This window comes from Lepisosteus platostomus, chromosome 10, assembly GCF_059453375.1.
Source record: "Lepisosteus platostomus isolate fLepPlt1 chromosome 10, fLepPlt1.hap1, whole genome shotgun sequence".
Lineage (NCBI taxonomy): Eukaryota > Metazoa > Chordata > Actinopteri > Semionotiformes > Lepisosteidae > Lepisosteus > Lepisosteus platostomus.
Window position 1 is genome coordinate 41,306,964 of NC_142620.1, and position 21,656 is coordinate 41,328,619.

Below are 21,656 nucleotides of genomic sequence, written 5' to 3' on the forward strand. Positions count from 1 at the left end.
TCAGCTTTTGTGGTTCTTTCTCGTCCGCTTTCCCCTTAGGAGAAAGACATGGCTCCACCCCTGCTGATCTCACCTCAGACAGCCACCATCAGGTTTGAGGATGTATATTTTGAATATCTGGAAGGGCAGAAAGTTCTCAATGGTGTGTCCTTTGAAGTCCCAGCTGGGAAGAAAGTGGCACTTGTCGGTGGCAGTGGGTCTGGGTATGTATTAATCCAGAAACAGGCTAGTATGAGTACAGCTACAGTCCTGCGCTTAGTTGTCATCTGCCACAAGGAAATCACCTTGTCTGAGGGTTAGCATTATTTTATGCAGATAGAATCCTGAAAAAAAGATTACTGAATAAACTGAATTCTTAAGCTCCTGTTTTTGTCCTTAAAGTTAAGATCTGCATTTGCCCTTAGTAGCACTTCTGCGATAGGGATCACAGGAGGGGCTTAAAGAATTTCATCAGGTGTTCATTTGGTAAGGTCACATTTTCCAGATACAAAATTATCTATGGAGTAATTACATAAAAACATGAAGTTGGGTACCGAGAGGAGGTACTTCAGCCCATTTAATTTGGTTTTTAGTAGGCATGTCATCGAAAGGTGTTACCCAGCCTTTTCTAGACAGACACAAAGGTGTTGGCTTTAACAGTGTGGCTGGGCAGTTCGTTCCAGACTCCTGCAGTCCTACAACTATGCATTCCTGCACAGGAGGGGAACTGAACATGCTCCTCATATAACCCATCAACATACCAGCCACATAAGTTATTTATCATGTTCGGTAGCATTTTAGACTATGAATTGATATCTACAGCATGGGCCAGTGATGAATCTTTTCATTTTTGCATTTTAGATAATGCCAAAGCAAAGGCATTTTGTTTTCCTAAAAACAAGTTTGTTTTAAGTGCTGGCATGATGCTTTTCATGGCAGGACAGATTCTTAAGTATTCTAGCTGTGTAAAAGGCATTGGAAAGCATAAGAAGCAGTGAAGCAGAAGGAAGGTAGCTGGGGAGTGACAGTACTGTTCAAACACAGTGCTACTTTTTGTGTCATAAGCATCATGCTTTTTTTCCCCTACTGTAAAGCTGCCAATTATAGGAGCATAGTCCATTTCCAGATCGAGACAATTTTCCAAAACTCTTGCTGCTATTAGGAGACCTCTTCTGTGTGCAGAATAAAGTGACCTAATCACCATTAGGGCATTGCAAGAGCAGTTGGCAGGCTGAACACTGACAGCTCTTTGTTGATCCTTTTGTGTCCTGCTGGGGATTAAGAAACATCACCAACAAAAGAAATAACTCACTTTTCTCTTCACTGCACATTACTTCATTTTAAGCCATAACAATTATTTTTTTTAGCTTTGCAATATCAAATTGAACCCAGGCTTACTCCAGGGAGCTCAAATAATGGGATTAATTGAATTTTAGAGTTTTGAATTTTAGAGGCAGAATAGGATAAGTGAAAAAGTCTACTCAGTGTTTTATTAATGTAGATGTGACAGCACAAGCTGACAAAATCGTATTGAAAGGGGTTTCTTCTTGTCCATGGTAAAATCCTGAGTTGCTCAGCAGTGGCATCAGCAGTTCATAATATCTTGAATATATTTGCAAAATGTTGCAAGAAATATGGGAACTTATTAAAATTATTGGGTGAGTGATGACAATTTTGTCAACCAGAGCATAAGCTTGTTAACATTTTTGAAAATGAAAAAATAATTTGAAAAGTCCATTTAAAACAATCTTTTTGTGGAATTACCTGGTGAATGTTTTCAAAACACGTGGTACAGTATATAATAATAATAATAATAATAATAATAATAATAATAATAATAATAATAAACTTTATTTATATAGAGCCTTTAAAGGTGGCTTCTCAAAGCGCTTTACAGGATGACAGTAACAATAAATAAGAAGAATACACAAGATAAGACACAATTACAATTAAAACAATACAACAATAACAATAGAGGAGACCGTGGAAGGTGGTACTAAGAAGAGCAGAGGGGTGAAGAATGGAACCAGTTAAGTAAAGATTTTTCTAAAGAAGAGGGTTTTGAGTCTGGATTTTAAGGAGTTTAGAGAAGGTGACTCTGATATCCTTGGGGAGAGAGTTCCAGAGCTTGGGACATAACAGGAGAAGGCCCTGTCACCCATACAATGTAGACGGGCTTGGGGGACAGTAGGGAGAGCAGAATTAGAAGAGCAAATCATGCCTTATGTGGTGGGGAGTAGGGCAATAATAGTTCAGACGGGTACTGAGGTGCCAAGCCATGCAGAGCCTTATAGGTGAGCATGAGGATTTTAAAGTCCACACGGAATTTGACCGGAAGCCAGTGCATACAGTATGTGTAGATATTTTACTTTCATTTACCAGAATAAATACCTTTTCAAAGAGCAACAGTTACATAAAACATATCGACACATTTTGTAAAATAAGTTATTTAAAATAAATTAGTATGATTAAATACAGCATTTCATTATCCACATATGACAGATGTATTGAGGCAGAATTAGATTATGGAGGATGTTCTCGTTAACACTTCAAAATCACAGCTACCAAGATTTGTATTGTTTTAAGTATTGAAAATGATGTTGATAAAACAGTTAGATTAATAATATGCAAATTTTTAACATTTTGTCTAAATAACAAATTTTTGTTTTGTATCTTTAATGATAGAGAAGCAACCCGGACAATCAACTGATGATATGAACAGTTTTAAAATCTAAAATCTATGGGCAATTTCCGCAAATTTGACAACTACTAAATTTCTGTGTCGTGGGGTTAAAATTGTAAGAAATGTTTCTGTGTAAAATTTGCAAAGCCAGGCAATACGTACATATTCAGTTCAGTTAGGGGTTTATTAAAGCTTGGTTTACATCAGTTGTAAGGTTTGGTAGAAACAACATTGGATCAGGATTGTCGTTTTGGACCCAAGAACACTGTTCTCTGCCCACTAGAAAGAGCAGAAGCAGAAACTTAAAACATGTGCGCAGTTTTATAAAAGCAGTGAGTGAGGTTGCTGTGGTTTTTCAGACTGTAAATCTTCAGTTGTAGTGTTCCTCTGTTTCTTTTAGGAAGAGCACAATTGTAAGATTGCTGTTCCGTTTCTATGAGCCTCAAAAAGGCAGCATTTACATTGCCAACCAGAATATTCGAGATATCAGCCTTGAGAGTCTGCGGAAGGCCATTGGAGTTGTACCACAGGTGAGACAGTCTTGTCCAAGGGAAAGGCATTCCAGTTTACCCCAGATATCATCACGTGTTACACCAGTGTGAACTGTAATAAAAGGGCATGTAGTTTTCTGTCCTGAATTTTAAGCAGCAAATCTGCACTTTGCATTTAGAAACATCCTTTTATGGCATTTTAGTTTTTTTCTAAAAATATATTGATTTTTAATAGGGATGTTTATCATATACTGAAACTTACCTATTTTGTTGTGGCTAGGATTTAGCTAGTCACAGTGAACGTTATGTGGATCAAAGGGAAGTTTATTAAATTAGTTATCATCTATATACATTTTTTATCAGTTAAGGATACAGATGTTAAATATTTCTCCTGTATTGCCAAATGCTTTTGATGGTTTTCATGCAGAATTAGTCATTTCCGGTCTCTTTTCCACCATATGGACTCTGGTGTTTTAGAATGCTGCATGTGGTTTACATGCAACATGTCTTGACCCCTGCCCTATTTATTTCTAGGATGCTGTGCTATTCCACAACACAATTTTATATAATCTTCAGTATGGAAATATCCACGCCTCACTTGAGGATGTGTACAGAGTTGCAAAGTTAGCGGGGATTCATGACGCCATTCTCCGAATGCCTCACGGATACAACACTCAGGTTGGAGAGAGAGGTCTGAAGCTCTCGGGTACGTAACTTTTTATCCTTATTACCCCAGAACGCCTCTGATGCTTTAAGAATGTCAAAATCCTCCTTTTAAGGGGCTCAATCAGCAATGGCCATCATCCTTGACTGCATGTTACTTACTTCCTTTTTACTTCATTTCTTTTGTTGTCTCAGGTGGGAAATTAGCTGTAAAGGCAAGTAAAACACATCACATAATACAATTAACGCCACATGAGCCCATTAACAAATAAGGAAGCATACATGCATACATGTTTAGTGCTATAGTCATGAGACTGTGTATTCAAATACAGGCAGCATCATTAGAACCATGTGCACCACTAGGTACTGTAAGTAAAATGTAACCAACAAGGAAATACATTTAAAGTAACTCCTGTGACTGGCCATCTGGCCATAAACTTGAAACTCAGTCAGTGAAGCTCCATTTGTCCTGTGACCAATGTCTCATGTAAAAGTCTTTGTAAGACAGAAATCACTGCAGTAGTGTTTTTGATGTCTTCCTGGAAATTACATGTCAGCCAATGATTGACATTTAATATTGATTTAAACTTTCTTTAACCTGCAGTGGTGCTAAAGACTTCACAAATTGCTTTGAGCTCCAAATAATTGAAACTGGATGGTTTATTTTTTTGTGTGTTGTGCTTTCTGGTACTTTTTTTGTTTAATCAGTTTTTGGTTTGCTCTTATGTGAACCCACTTGTCTAAAATACTAGTTTTGATATTCTTTTCCACATAGTTGTGAGTTAGTGGAAGTTTGAATAGTAGGAGATAAAGCAGCACATCACATAAGACCGTATTTGTGTAAGCTATGAAAGCCACAACTATTCCTAGTAGGACTGCATAAGCAGTTTTGGATACCTCCATCTAAGTCTAATTCCATTTGTAATTTCATTCAGTTTGTTCACTGTTAGCTTTTCTGAATAATTACAATTATAGTGCTTAATTCAGAACCCATTCTGCAGCACAGAATTCTATAATGGATGTCAAAATTAAGAATTACTGATGTGGAACATCCGGAAACCGTTGGTCGTAATTTGAAAAAATCGTAACATGCTAAAATGCATTCCTCTTCTAAAGTCAAGGAAACCAATCCTAGCAGTTGGTTTGATTTATTTAGTTCAATATCAAGTTTTGTATGTTCCTAATAAAAGAAATTACATGAATTGCGTTTTAAAATTATCTTTTAAAAAGACAGAATTAAGCCATTTTACGAACATTTTGTGTAACCGTACTTAAAAAAAATCGACATTAGGAATATTTTGCCTCTGTGGTTTATTACTGGGGGTACATAAAACAAATATGCAAATAAATAGATTTGGTTTTGGTTTCATTTACATTTAAACTGTATAATTGTACATTTCATGATTCTCTTTATATACCGTATAATGAAATATTTGTAAATTAACTGTCTTCTGATACTGAAAAGTTAAAAAAAAATACATTTTCAAATTATATAACTTGCAATTGTGTGTTGATGGCTGTCAGTTGTGTACATGCATTTTATGGAGCAGAACAGAAGTTGGATTATTTTGAGCAGGTTAACTAGGTTGCTCTTCTATAATAAAAATGGATTTGTTTGTCACAGTCAAGAAAAAAAGGCCAAAGAAAACAAAATAACAGAAGTCTCACAAATACAAAGGCTCATATTTAGATTTAGGATTTACAGTTGTTGACTAAATGTTATCTGCTTGGAAGAGCCTTCCATTGGTGGCTGTATGAAACCATCTCTATTATGAAGATGCACAAAAGCAAAGCATGATAATTTGGTTGCAAGATCAACTAAATCTTCTAAATGGTGGCTCAAATGTTTCAAATGTCAAAAGCAAGTGTTGACTCCCAACATTACCGGAAGCACATACAGAGAAGCATTAATTGTTCCTTCTGCAAGTCGCTTTCTGGCAATGGGCAAGTGGAACAAAAACTGTTTTAGACAACACCTTTTATCGAAGGATAAGTAAGGGCAGAGGATATTGAGGTACAACTGTTTGAAAGAGCTTAAGCCTTAATGGGTTATGTGCTTCAGGTATACAGATTTATGGACATTGGAAACCAGGCTTAACTGGTTAATTGATATTTGTTTGAGTAACAAAGTTGAACATTTTCTTGCTTGTCCTCCACTGTCAACACAGACGGTCAGTCGAAGAATACATTTTTGAAGCGCTGAAACAGTATATCTTCTAAATAAGTACAAATGGCCTTTAGCGGGATAACTGCACACACAGATTGTACAAAGGCTCTGATTGGCAACAAAAGTGGGCTAATTACAAGACTGGAACAGATTGCAGACAATTTAAAACCCATTGCATTTTACAGAGAGAAACATTGACATTGAAAACACTAAAGCCCTGAATTGAGTGTTTTACTCTATGTTGTAAAAATGAGCTACCCAAAAACTAGGCCTCAGAAATATGGGGTTTTTGCTGCGATGACAGCCTCACAGCTACCTGCTACATACCAGTGTCACTGGCTCTCCCGTGGGTCTGTATGGAGAAAGGAGATCTGTGTGCAGAATCAAGTGACCAGGTCAGAATTCCGTGCTGGTAGATTATTTCAAAGACCACCTGTGGAATGCAAAATTAGCCTACTTGGCAGACATACATGATGAACTGAACAGATTCAACATCAGCATGCAGGTTCCAGATGCCAAAATCATAGATCTGTGTGTGTGGGGGGGAAGGATTCATCACAAACGCATAAAGTGGCACAAACAGATGAGCATGGGAATATCGGAGCCTCAGAAGTTTGCTGATATGTTACATGTAATATGTAGGTTTAATTGTGGTGGTTGATGACCTTAATGTGTTGAAATTGAAACATCAGCACAGTGTATCGAGACTGTATCAGTGTTCACAAGCAACACTAGTAAGGAAATTCTGCACAGTTTGAACGTGCTCCAAAATAACAAATCGATTGAGAGACTGACTGACAAATGGACACTTTTTGTTGCAGAAGCATAAGAGCTGTGGATGAAACATCTCAAGTTTTCAGTTAAATGAAGAATATCCTGAGTTTATTAGGAAAACAGTGAAAGTCCTGGTGCCATTTGCAGCTACATATGTCTGCTGCTATGAAGCAAAACACTGCAGGATGTAAAGGATGGGTAGAGAGTTTGTCTTTCTGACATCTGAAAACCCTAATTTATAAGAGTCTTATGAGCTCACAACTGAGAATTACAATGAACGAGGGTTGCATGTAAATGTTTACATTTCATATTAATTTACCATAAATTGATACAAATATCAACTGTTGGATCAAATACAAGCTATTGGGAACTTGTTTTATGCCTGTATGTCTGTTTTTAATATTATTCACTAATACTTAACATCACCTCTACTGTCTTTTTGCATATAGGAAATAAATTGCAATAGTAGTACACAATTAAAAACAAATGAATTACAACATTGGATATATCAGCTACTAATTTACAAACAAGCCTGATAGGCCAAATGACTTTCTCTCGTTTGTAAACATCCTTGTGTTAATATCTTCTACTGCTCTGTAACCGTTTTCATTTACTGTTCTGTACCTCTCTCTTTGTGTCTTTTAAACTAATCCTCTGTAACACTACAAGATCAGTATTGTTTTTGGCAACCTTCTTAATGCCTACTTGCATCATTTAAGATTCATTTGCCACACACTCATAAAGCATCTGCATTGCTCATGGTTGTACTGTATCTTATTTTGTTGTGGTGAGTGCAAGCTAATTTTTGTTTTCTGCAGTGATTTATTAGACCTGTTCATTTCTACCATTGGGAGCAATATAGCTGTGGTAGAGCTCTGTTGAGTTTATGCAAGGGCAGTCACACAGTAACAATCCAGAGCTGGTCAAAGGACCTGTCAGAAACCAAGCTTTTTGAAATAATTTAGAAGATGGATCTTTTTCCCGTAATCCTTAAATTTAGCTTAACAGCTTCTGAAATGTGAATCTTTTTATGTCAGTGATTCCCTTTACCTCAGTGGGGAAGTTGTTTCAAAATATAATGAATGATGCATTTGTCTGGTGAGTCAGATTCACCTCAAGACAACTCTGCACTTTAAAGTTCATTCAAAAGGGTCAGGGTCCTAGGTTTCTACTTTGTTTTATGTGAGGAATTCTCTCAGAGGTGTGAGTTAATAGCTTGATTATGTTTCAGTTCTTGTATGGACCAGGTAATGTGATGAGTCTGACTTGCAATTTGGGGAGATATCTGCAAGGGAATAGAAGAAACCTAATGCTTTCAAAATAGAACAAATTCCTCTAGTGCCTGCTTTACAATTGCTGCATTTGACGGTGTAATGGTAGTTTAAGCATGTTCAGCTAAATGAGGATATTAAGTTAAGTGCAGCAGTGAGTTTGCTACTGAAGGGATGATCTGAATAGTGGAACTCAGCAGCTCAAAGCCTTTGTGTTCTTCTCTATCCATGATAGTACCCCCGCAAGTGTAACAAATTAGTATGTTATGTTGAGAGTGCTACAGGTCACCTAAGCACCAATTAGATTTGGACTCATGGGTCTGTTATGAGTTATTTTTATCTTTAATAAAGTGCTTCTCAGACAGCAGTGTATACCTGGTACGCTGTGGCCTTAAGCTCAGACATGTACCCAAAGAAACTTCTGCTGCTTATTAGGCCCTGCAACCTTCAGGTTAACGAGACAGTTTGACTGAAGATTGTTTTTTATTATTTTTTTGTTTGGTAATGGTATGCATTAAGTTTTGTATGATTTTTTTAAACATCCTTATTTAGGACTTATCATTACCGTCTTTATGGTGGCAATCAAATTTATGAAGCCACTTGGAAATCATGTTAAAAGTTTTGAAAGGAATCAGAAGACTGTTTAAAATATCATTAACATACTCAAAACAAAATGTTGCAAAGAATAGGTTTTACTGCAAACTCTTCTTTGTAGCATCTATTCTTCTTTGTAGCAGTTGCAAATATACTATACATACTTGAGACGTTGTCACAATTTGACCAAGGTATCACAACCTGGTGTTCATTTTTGAAGTGTGGTTCCCCAAATCCTTTTGGCCTATAGCAGATGTTATGAATTGTGGAAATGTGGAAATGATGTTGGCATGGCCAGTTCAAATTGTCTGCTATGCAGATATCCTTGTTTTTTTAGTTCCTTCACTGATGATGTTTCACTTCATGTACACCTCTCTGTAATTTTGTTGTATAACTGTGCGATTAATTAACTTTAGAAGGAGTTTGATGTTTTGTTTAGTCAGTTCATACATATCTAACATTTTATCAACCAGGCAGTACAGGAATAATTAACATGTGTTTTACACTGTGTAGCAAAAATGCTTAGACATCTTTTGCTTTTCATAGCCATTACCATGCTGATTAGAAAATGTAATGGATATTTACTAATAGATTACTACTTGAAGGGTGAAGCACACAGGCAGTTAGATAGATACTTTATTGATCCCGTGAGGGAAACAGCAGCTTAATACAGTCAACACAGCAACAGTGTAAGGAAATGATACAATAATACAACAATACAATACATATAATACAATCAGTACAGTCAGTGAGACGTGCACTAAAAAGCGTTGCTCACAGTCCAGAATATACAATGAACAAACCAGAACAGTACACAAAAAGTTGTATTGCACATTATAAATATAAATATATTGCACAAGTCCCTGGCATACAGTATATTGCACAACAAACAGTTGTTAACAGGACAAACCAGATGTGGAGAGTTTACTGCTTAGTCCAAAAACAGGTCAATATTAATGTTGCCCCTGCCCAGACACAAAGTGGATGAGTTGTAAAGTCTTATGGCAGAAGGTGAGAATAACCTCCTGTAGCTCTCCCTGTCACACCGTGGATGGATCAGCCTAATGCTGAACGTGCTCTTCATTCTCACAAGCATGTCATAGAGGGGATGGGAGACATTGTCCATTATGGCCTCCCAGTTTGGCACCATTCTCCTCTCAGCCACTACCGCCAGGGGGTCCAGGTCAGACCCAATGACAGAGCTTGCTCTTTTGATGAGCTTGTTCAGCCTGTTAGCATCCCCTGCTCTAAGAACCAAACAGGTAATCGAACAGCATTCCAATGCACTAAAAGGGTGGATTTGTCATGTTGTTATCATATGTTTGTCACAGGAGGAGAAAAGCAACGAGTGGCCATTGCCCGGGCTATCCTGAAGAACCCCCCCATCCTGCTGTATGATGAGGCCACCTCCTCCCTAGACTCCATCACTGAGGAGGTATCTGCGTAAAAGTTTGCTTTATTTTTAATAGTCTTGGTTAATGGCAAATCACCTGATTAATGGTGTTTTTATACAGAACAGCCGATGGAGACGAGGGGATAAAAATATACTTCGACAAGTGCTGTTGCACCTTTAATGTCTTTCTGTAAAACATAGCAGGACACACTTAACATTTCACCAGTGAAATTACAGATTTTTAATCTTTTTTTTCATTTCTTAATGTTTGTTTTTAACAGATAAAATATGTTTTTCTAATTTGGGAGGTCTGGATTAGGGTTTTTGTAAATCCCATAGGTGAAGCCTAATTGGCTGACCATTTAGTGACCATCACTAAACCTTAAAACAACCATAAAAGGGCCCACTTTTATATATTTAAGGAATCAACATATCAGTCATTAACTACTAAGAACACATCTTCTCATAACAAGGAACACATGCATCAATCCTGTAATTAATGTGTTTAATCATAAGGTTTAATTGGTGTATAAAAAGTGGATGCACCTTGTCATCTTTGAAAGATTTTAAATGTGTTTTAAATTATAAGAAACATTAATAATTCAGTCTAGGGGACCCCTGTGGTGAAGCTGAAGGTGTTAATCTGAGATACAAAAGTGAATAACAAAGCACACAAGAAACTGTTTTGTAGTTGAGCATTAGGTAATTTAATGCAATTAACCTTTCCTAGGTTCAAAGCAGTTAGTAAAATCTGCTTAACAACCTCACAGCACTAAATATTGTACTCAGTCCTGGTTCTAGAGGGCTGCCGTTGCCTTATGGTTTTCATTAAACTCTGGATTTTTATTGTCTTATTTGAGTTACTTGTTCACATAGTTGGTCTGTATTACAAAAGTTTAAGAATTATAAGTTACCTATAAAAGGTATATACTGCAAAATATAACAATTGTTCACATCACAGCCTCTCCTATGATAATAATCCCCTAACCAAGAAAAGCGTAAGCATACTGTATTGTAATTCCATGAATAGTGTCCTTCACATGCATTCATACCCCCATTGAAGTAAGAACAAAAACCGCCCTCTAACAGAATGAGTTGTGGATCAGATAATCTGTCTTTCTTAAATCAATTATAAAAATATTTACAGAAATTGTAGTTGCATTTCAGAGCAAAGTCATGTTTCTCATAAATAATTGAATTTTAGAAACCATAAGGGTTACAGTTACTTACAGCTCTGGGTACGCCTGTGAATTGGGTGGCAACTACTGTATATATTGAAAAGGCAACACACTGAGATCTCCAACACACACTGGCATCTTCAAGAGGCAAAGTGTCAAAAACTACTGATAGACATCTCCTGCATGGATGTGGCATTCTTGGCAAGGATGCAAAGAAGAAACGTCTTCTGAGGGTGAACCACAAAAAGATTTTGCAGAGCTATCTGAAAGACAGGTGGAACCACGTCTGATGGTCGTGTGATTAATTTAATACACTAGGAGTTTGGAATATTTTGTTTACTTGTTTGGTCAGTTCATACTAATTTAACATTTTATCAACCAAGCAGTACAGAAACACTGTGCTGCAATAATGTTTAGGCATCTTGTGCTTTTAATGGCTATCACCATTTATTTCTCTTTTCCTGATGTTGACTTTTAACATAAATTCACTGAGAAAAAAATAACCTGAGATGTATACAAGAAAATGTCAATACTGCCATTACATTATAAAACTGGTCAATGCTTTTTGGTTTTGATAAACTATAACTACTATTGGTTATTTATTAATTTAAGATTGTTAATGAATCCAGCTTGAAATTGTCATTCCTATGTCTGTCAATGTCTATAGAGGATTCTGTGAAATCCACTTACCCAGAACATCAAACTTATATGCAACCAGCAGATGATAATCAAGATAGGGAATATGCAGGTGTCTTTACAGTTACGTGTCTTTCTTCTCTGTATTTCACAGTCTAACATAAACTAATCCAATTTAAAATAACAATTATATGCAGGTAAACCTTTATTAAAGTTGTCTCTGTAGCTGAAATTTATATACCTGGTCTTCTGTCGTTTTTTATAGGAGCTCTTAAGTTATGTCTAAAGGCATTTTTCATATCTGTCCTGTCACTCATGTCCTAACAGCATATTACTAAGGCAAACAAAGAACTCTCCAGGGAAGCAAGAGAAAAAACTGAATATGCTTAAAAGAACTGCCGGAATGGGGGGAAGGGCTGAGCCTAAAATTATGGACTTTTTCTGTTTTACAACAGGGACTAATTGTGCTTAATGTTTAAGTCTTACTGTGTTGTAATTATTGTGCTGCTTGCTTTCAGAACATTCTCACTTCCATGAAAGATATGGTGAAAGACCGCACATCTGTCTTCATTGCTCACAGGTTATCTACCACAGTTGATTCAGATGAAATCATTGTCCTGAATCAGGTAAAATGTTTTTTTTTGTTTCCGGAACTGAACGTGACAGACTTATGCTGTATTATATCATTGTATAGTCATTCAATGAATGCATCTTTGTTATTTTGTGAATACTGAAGTAAGATAAGATCACTTTATTAGCCATAGACAATTTCTTGCATTAGGAATTTGTCTTTTCGCATACCCCAGCTTGCTCTCCATGAGACACACAGGCACACAGACTGGGAAAGAGAAGTTTGGGAGGGTCACTGGTCAGATAGTTGTTGTTTATAGTTATGAGGCAGACTCCTGGTTTGCAGTCAGCTGCTACAATGGTAACGATTCGGGGTTGGCAAGCTGTCTAGAAAAGCCTCTGGTGCAGAATGGCTGCAGCATGTCACCCAGGTGGGTGTGTTCTGCCTTACTTCTGAAGTGCCTGACTTCCTTTTGGATGTAAATGAAAATTTGAATTGCAATTAGTTGCAGTCATGTTCTGTATAGACATTAATCAGACTTTACTACCAAATAGAATTTAACAAAAACTGACAAAAAAGACTTGGATTTTGAAAATGATTGACAGAAAGCAAACATTTGTAAAGCATTTAGAAAACAAATAAGGGAAATCAGGAAAAGACTTACTATGGGTGAAAAAGCACTAACAGCTACATAAATCCTACTTCAATGTCATGGTCCACAAATACTGTAAAACAATTTTTTAGGTTAAGAATAGAAAAGGTCTTTTTCATAGCCTGTATTAAACAGAATTCATGGACTTTCATAGTGCAAGGCAATGTTGATAGTAACAGTGTTTATTTTTGTTTTGTAGTTTTTTTTTGTACATCATGGTGTGCACAAGGATCTTTTAGAAATTTTCTGATTGTATTTTGTAGTTGAATGTCCCATTTTCTTTATCTACAATACATTTTAAAATCACTATCATTGAAACAGAGGGGAAATTGATCCTTGTCTAACCAGAACACAGCAGAATGCTGCAGTTCTTGGTCTGAGCCAGGAATGCTAATCAACATGTCTACTTGCAGCCAGCAGCCATATCACTCTGCAACTCACAACTGGCAAACCACTGAAGCTAAGCAGTTGTGAGCCTGGTCAGTACCTGAATGGGAGACCCCCTGGGAAAAACTAAGGTTGCTGCTGAAAGAGGTGTTAGTGGGGCCAGCAGAGGAGCTCACCCTGCAGTCCATGTGGGTCCTAATGCCCCAGTATAGTGACGGGGACGCTATACTGTAAACAGGTGCCATCATTTGGATGAGACCTAAAACCGAGGTCCTGACGTTCTGTGGTCATTAAAAATCCCAGGGCGTTCCTCGTTAGGAGTAGGGATGCAACCCAGGTGTCCTGGCCAAATTTCCCATTGGCCCTTACCAATCATGGTAATAATCCCCATCTATGAATTGGCTTCATTAATCTGTTCTCCCCCCCCCACTGATAGCTGATGTGTGGTGGATGCTGCACATTGGTGGTGGTGGAGGTGATCCTAAAAAAAAAGGTGTCCAGAAAAGCGCTGTATAAGTGTAAGCAATTATTATTATTAATTTCAGCATACTGTTCAATCAAAGATTGTGACTTAACCTATCCTTAGCTGTGATCGTTCCAAATATCTACATAGATGAAAAACCCATGATCGCTGGCAATTGTGCTGTCTGGAATCATAAAATCATTTATGTAAGTGTTAGAAGCCAGAGGCCAAATACACAGCCCACCACCACCCACCCTCTGTGCTGGCTAGGAAATATTTGGCCTGATGCAATTAACCTTCACCCTAAAACTGGACTATGGTGTATTTGAAGAAAGCAGAATATGCCTTTCAGCAGTGCAGGTGTTTATTAGTTGTGTGCAAAGAACAAATGAATGCAGTCATTTGCTTGTATGACATACAGTATAGAAGAAATGTTAAGTTTCCAGCACTACAACAGCCAAACTTCAGCTCTGGAATTCTTGAAGAAATAAATGTTCTTGACCTTCACCTGTAACTTTGCCATCCCTAGATATCAGCTTACTACAACTACTTTGGACTGATCTGAAAATGCTATAGCCAAGCTTTTGATCTCTAATCTGCCTGCACTAAAGAAAAAAATTCAACATAAAAAGGGACTAGACTTCCTAGATCAGATGTAATCCTCTGATGGAGAATTATCATTAATGTCTGAAAGCTGTAAAGATAGGCAAAAAGACACAAATTTCTAAAGCTGGTGATCTAACGTTTTTGGTTCCAATTAAAATTTTAATTACAGTGTTTCTGAAGGAGATCACTGAATACATTTAAAAAATATTTTTGTTTTTTACTTTATTAAAAGTAAATGGCTGTAAACCTCAATCATTTGATGATTAAATCTTTGAAAATTCACAGTCAATCTTTGATGCATTTCCTGTTGGAGTTTTCTCTCTCCACTTTAGCTTTATGACCTTTTTCTTTGTAAAGGAAACCCAAAATATTATTTTTATTAAATATTTGATATTTATATAGCACTATTGACACTATAATAAAGTTTACATTTACATTTATTGACTGTTATATCAGGTGCTTAGGTACCACTTGTGTCAAGGAATAATTGAAGATCACGAAGGATTTTATGGAACATTACCCATTACTTGTGATTTACTTGTAAGTTGGAAGCAGTGACAGAATTCAACTGCTTATACCTGGAGACAAGATACTTAGTTTATCTTGTTTAGTGCAAGATGGATTGTTTCAACTGAATTTCTGCTCTTGATGTTTACATGACGATAATTGATTTTGTTAATATTGAACTTTTCATCCCCAAAAAATCCTAAATGCTTTACAAATAGAAAGGTACATTGTCTGAATTGTAGATCCAAGCTGGCATTTGGCAGCTATTGTTTGTTTAAAACTTCTGGTCCAGAAGAGAGCCTGAGAAGTCAGGGGAACAGCTTTCAGAGAAGCATAGGAGTCCAAAAACATTAGGATACAATTTGTTGGCCAGCAGTTTTCAGACACCTGTGCACTGCAAACAAATGTTTCATACAAATGGGACTATGGACAGCAACAATACACACAACAGGGCATTATGTCAGCTCAGTGTGATTGCACTTAGTATCCAAAATAGCATATGTCTTCTAGTAGATACTGATGATGTTTGCACCCTTTTGTGGGTCTGGTGAGCACAAGCCCCTAGCTTTATCTTTTATTAGTTAGGAGTGAATTTGGAATTTCTTTCAGGTATTGTAGGTATTGCTATATTATTTTCTTTCTTTATCATATGGTGTAATTTATCTTGAGGAGCAGTCCATGTGTATAGTGCATTAATTACATACATTCTTGGGCTTCGAATCCAATGGTTAGAGTAAGTACCTAAAAGGAAGAAATATTGGTGGATGGGGAACTCTGTGACAGAAGGAGTAAGGTTTTCTTCCTTCCTCATTAAAATAAAGGGTCTTAATCTACACATGCCTTTACTGGCACCTCCATTTTCTTCTCTCTGTGGTATACTTTGTCTTTGACGATTCTGTGGGCGGATATCTGTAAAAAGGTTGGGAAGCAAATGATAATGTTGGGGGGGGGAGGGCGCTCGTGCGTTAATGTGTGGGTGTACTCGCCACAACTCACTGGTATTGGCTTGTTGGATTACTAGGTCCCTGTTTGTTGTTATAATGAGGGAAAACACGTGCACATTAGCTTTGCACCAACTCAAGTGACAGTCTAGTTTGTTAGACCTTGTCCATTTAGATTCCGCATTGTATGTGCTTTACATGAACACATTTATCCCTCAAACTTCCACAAAGCCTTCTGTCACTCGTCTGCTTTTGTGTTTTGTACAGAAACAGATTGAGGTTTTTTGCTTGACCACATAAGTCCCAGAAGATAGAAGCAACTTGTCAGAGACAATGATATACGTATTCACTGTCAACAACATGAGCTGTTTCTATTTTAAAATGCAGCCTTTGAATTATTCTTGGCAGATTCCTGTGAGGATCATAGCTAAGGAAAGCAGAGGACATTAAAAAACAATTAAATGTGTTTCTCTGTGAAAGGCCTGCTGCTGCCTCCCACACACAGTCTGTACAGCACGTTTCTTTCCTTTCAAATGTCTGTTCCTCACATCTTTAGAATACTGTTAATGATTGTTTTTCTTAAGCCCAAACACAAAGCTGTGGATTTGAACTGGAATCTTTACCTGGGTACAGGTACAGATTGTTTATGCAGTATGCCCCTCCCCAAGGTGATTGGAAAATATCTTATATGCAGTAGCAATATGTTTATAGTAGATCAACACAAGGTTTTTGTCAGAAGGCAGCAGTCAGTTTAAGGGCTGGTTTTCACTAAGAGATGGATGTAAATATGGCAATCTGTCTAAAAAGCAGCTGAAATTAGGTTTAGGAGTTGTTAGTGGTGTTGTACTGTATCTATAGTATTGGTCCTACAGTATACTGAAGGGATTATGCTTTTCTGTGGTAACCAAGACAGGATTAATAAAAACACGTACATGAGGATGCTACAGCAACTGGGGCATTTCAGGGCAGGAATATGCTCATAGGCTAGCAGAAAGTTTCTAGCCAACCTGTCCAAAGTCCAGAAGGTTTATTTGTAGGCAGATGGTAACATTAGTACTAAGTAGTCATTGTTCCTGTCTTTCAATCTGTGTTGGCATATGTAAATTAAGAGCAGACACATGGTTTCCCTAATTTACAAGCAGTTACACTTTGCTGCGAGGAAATATTAATTCACTAATCACTTTTATTTAAATTGTTTTTGTCTGGAACATTGAATATGAATTCTCTTTATCAGACCTGTAATTTGATGTAGTCTTGCTTCTGACACCACAGCGAATAAATTTAGAAAGTCATAAAAACCTACCCATGGCAGAGACCTCCTGACTTCTGCATTTATTCTTTTCCTGCAAATTTTTGTTCCCATAAACACTTTCTTAGGCTATTGTGATAGAAGTAATATGGATATTGCTGGCACACCACTGTGGAAGTTGATCTTAGAATTACTTAATTGCCTTTAGGTAATGATAATGTTTCACTGCTGTGAAAGGAATTGTCTGAATTTTTATATTATTTTAAAGATATAAAGGTCACATTTTATGTATTTTCTTTTTATTGCTTTACATATTTCTCTACCTGGATTTTAGAATTTCAGTAACAGATTTACATATCTTCTGGATTCTGATCAGGGGAAGGCAATCTCTCTTAAGATTGTTCTATCTGAAACCGGCATTCGCAAAGTAGGAAAGAGTACTGTTTGCACAGGTTCAATGTCACCTGATTATGATCAACTGTTATTTTAATTGTATGCTGACTTTTAAGCCTTATTTTTTAGCTTTAATCGTGTATTTTCTAAAACAAACTTTGGCAGTTGTAAAGGTACATGTATCTATATTCTTTTCAGTACCTTAACTTATATGATAAATTTAACACACCTGCAGTATGTTAGCCAGTTTCACAAGTAAATCAAGAGATCAGTCAGTGCTGTGTGGTCTCACATGAAGTGTTTGCCACTGAAGTGTTTACTGGTGTGTCAGATTCCTCTAGAATTCTAGCTCTAGTTCCAAAGCCCTCTGGATAGTTGTAGAAGAGTGATGTTCATGTAAAGTATAGTGATGCTGTAGTGGAAGACACTGGAGGAAAACAGCAGAGCATCACGTGGAAAGAGTGAAATTTTTCTGTGGGCTTAGAAACCTAGACAAACTGAACAGCAGCAAGGCCATAACTAGAAAAGACATTTCTCTTAGGCGCCTGGAGTATTTGTGAATTGTTTCTGATTTTTAACTTTGAGAATTCTGCCTATGTAACATAGGAAGTGCTTTGTTGTCTACTGTTGCAGTCTGTGAAAGTGAACATATGACACAGCGATGGCTTAAAAATGTATCTTGCTGTAATTTTAATTGGAATTTTGGAATTTACTACTGAGGACAAAATGTTCAAGCAGCACGAGTCTGCTCCGAGAGACGTTAAAGAGCCGATGAATGGAATTCATTTCTGAAGTCATTTTTTTCAGGGCCTGGCACTTTTCAGGATTTTGTATGTAGCCCTCCTCCCATCACACGCCCTTGTTGATCAGCCCTTTATGTTTTTTCCCCACTTCCAGGGGAGAGTGGCGGAGCGCGGAAGTCACCAGTCTCTACTGAGCAACCCCAACAGCCTGTATTCAGAGCTGTGGCACACGCAGAACAGCAAGGTCCTGAATGGTAACAGCCTGCCCAGCGAGGAGCAGAAGAGGCTCTCCCGCAAGGAGGAGGAGAGGAAGAAGCTCCAGGAGGAGATCCTCAACAGCGTAAAGGGTTGTGGGAATTGTTCCTGCTGAGAGGAGTGTGTCTGCTAATGGACAATACAGCAGTATTTTGCACTGAGACTCAGGAGTGAGTTATTTATAGGATTACATGTCCTTCTCCTGTTTTGTATCCTGGCTTTACAGGATTGTCAATATGGTCCTTGGAACAGTCTGAAGGGACATTCCCATTTAAGAGACAGATTGTTCAAATCTGCCCCCTGCTTCCAAAGTGACACTTTTGGTAGATTCATATTTTCTCTAATATGGAGACACTAATGCAACGGGGGCTAAATTGTAAATGAGGTGCAACATAAGTGTATCCATCCATACAATTGTCAGAACACAACCATGGTTTTCTTTGAAGAAGAAGAAATGGAAAAGCAAAGTTGTCTGTGGGTTTACCCCTATTGAAGTCATGGATGGTTACCATTTCACTTAAGTGAGGGTTGAAATTTAAATCTGCTGTTGGTGCATTATTGACAGTGCACTGGAGGTGCACCTCAGTTTATTTTTTTAAATCCTAAATTGGAAGTAAAATGAATACTGGAATTTCAGAGTTTTATATGTTATATAGATAATGGTAAAGAGCAGCCAAAACTGTTTTGCTAAAATGGTAAAGGTTCAGTTCACTGCTTAATGTGAACATATCAGTAGAGTGCGTTGATAAAATGTTTTTAAAAATTTATAATTGGGATGGGAGGTGTTTGCATTGCGAGATTGTTCCAAAATGTACTAATATAATCAATGTACAGTGATATTCAAAATTATGGGGAGATGTTGACAATCTGAATTCAAATAGACAAATAAAGCAAGAATCCTCCTACTTTTTAGATTTATTTGAAACAGAGGTACTGTTAAAATGTGGGGCTGTTGCTTAGCTGGTGGACTAACAGTGGATATAGTACAAATAAACTGTGTATTTGCAAACCAACAGTTCATCAAATTCTTTAATGTAATGTAATATCCTCATTTGGGGACTCTAAATAGACTAACATTACTGAACCCAGAATCTAGGATACAGATGCACAGGCCATGCCAGTCTCTGTCCTGTCTGTTATGATGTTACAGGAATGAGCCTGGCAAGAGAGTGAAACACATTAGTTCATATACATGTACTTTTAGGACTGATAGAACAAAGTAATAAATGTTTTTTTACTGTTGTGAAGGTCTGTAAAAATCCCCCAAAATATATACAGTACAGTTGTTTGCAATTTTCTTTTCTTTCAGTAAGATTGTCATGTATCCCTTCAATTTTGGCTTTCAGTGAACATATTTTGCAATTAAAGTGTTATATCAACAGTTTCTCCTTTTTTTTCTATGAAGAGACCTGGATTCACTGTACCTACTGTCATCATGTCAGTATGTGAGTTTAAGCAATATTGAAATATCACAGTATTGATGGCTCATCATGAACAATTATTTGTCAGAGATAATTACCTATTTCTAAAAATGTCTGAATTCAGATGCCTTGATGCTTCTCTTTTGAGTAGTTCACAGGCATACACTCAGACTCAGAAGCTCTGGGCAGTTAAGGGTACAAACATACTGGAGTGTGTTGTTCTATATACAGTACATCTATATGATTTTCCTTGTAAGCAAACAGCCCATCTGAGCTATGAGATGGGAGTTAGATGATTGCAAACATTAAACTGACAAGAAAGTTCACAAGCCATTTAAGGGGAATAAAAATGTTACGTATTTCCCTTCAGACTTGGACACGAGTTTTCTTCCAGTCATAAAAAGACATTTCCTGAATTCTGTTAATGAGTTATGTAAAACAACATGAACTCGGTGAGTGCATTGCCTTTATTTGCTACTGTGGCCAGCTGTAACAAACCTGCTTATACAAAATTCTTCAGTACAGTGCAGTTTGGAAGGGCAGATGACTTCCCATATACAAAATAAATTTGAGTTTGCCTGCAGAGAACTACAATCTTTGTATCATGAGGTGTAAAATAGGTGAATAGCGCCCAAAGTTGTGGTTTTACAATAAGGTTATCAGTATCTAAAGCAATTAAAGTATTGGTGCTAATTTAGAAAACATGTAGCTTGTCAGTCAGATGGCATCAATTCCTCATGAAGACATTTGGGCAAAAGCTTTTCATATAGGAGATGAACAATGGAACCGTTACGAGTTCTGTGGTTTTTTCGTTTCTCAGGACATTGCAATTTGATGTTCATCTCTCAGGTGGTTTCTTTTGTACACTTTTCTAGCAAAGCATAAGAAAACACCCTTGAGTGCTGTGACATTTTTACTTTTTTTCCCCACTTCAGTGAATCTACTTTTAAAAACGGCTCTAAGTGGCTCGATTCTTTTAGCCATACGTTTCACCAACAGATCAATATTGAGGACTTATCCGTGTTCTCAGGTTACTGCTACAAACTCTCAGCCGTCTGTCTGCGCCTGAAATCCAACACTCTTAGGAGATGTCTTTGAATTAAGAATCCAGCGAGACTATGAACTTGTTGTATGAAGTTACATTTTATTCTCCATTTGTTTGCCATCCAAAGATTGCTCCTCTATGGTGCGACTGCCTTCTGGCAAGCCAGGCAGAATGGACATATTTCTGATGTCATTTTTAAACAGAATTGGGTTTACCTTCCACTCCGAAATACAAGATGAGATGTCCTAGACAAGACTTGAAATAATCATAACCTATTGGCTGTTCTCTGTGCATTTGCACAGGGAGCCACAGTTCATATCAAGCATTACTATCAGTATCTAGGTGTGCCCCAAGTTTCTCATTGTGCATTCTCATTTGCAGGCACCTGACATTATTTCCCATGAGAACCTCAGTCCCCCCGGGGTTATAGAATTTTGTTCGATTTTTTTTCCTCACTTTTCACTCTGTGCTTTCCCACTTACAGGCATCTGACACCATTGCCTTGATGATTTCAGACCCCTCAGGGGTGTAGAATATAGTTCAAATTTGTTTTTTTCCTCAAGTTGAGAGGTTACACATCTCTCACAGTAAAAC

The 21,656-nt window shown here is 37.3% G+C and overlaps 1 protein-coding gene across 1 annotated transcript in view; it reads left to right on the plus strand.

Annotated features, from left to right (window-relative positions):
- The window catches only part of abcb7 (ATP binding cassette subfamily B member 7), a 73,420-nt gene extending 53,440 nt beyond the window's left edge, over positions 1–19,980 (plus strand). The window contains exons 11-16 of the mRNA XM_088649014.1: positions 40–203; positions 3,063–3,192; positions 3,688–3,859; positions 9,954–10,057; positions 12,348–12,455; positions 18,496–19,980. Of these exons, the coding sequence (XP_088505140.1) occupies positions 40–203; positions 3,063–3,192; positions 3,688–3,859; positions 9,954–10,057; positions 12,348–12,455; positions 18,496–18,711 (894 nt within the window). The 3' untranslated portion in view covers positions 18,712–19,980. The remainder of the gene's footprint in view (positions 1–39; positions 204–3,062; positions 3,193–3,687; positions 3,860–9,953; positions 10,058–12,347; positions 12,456–18,495) is intronic.
- Positions 19,981–21,656: the final 1,676 nt, after the last annotated feature.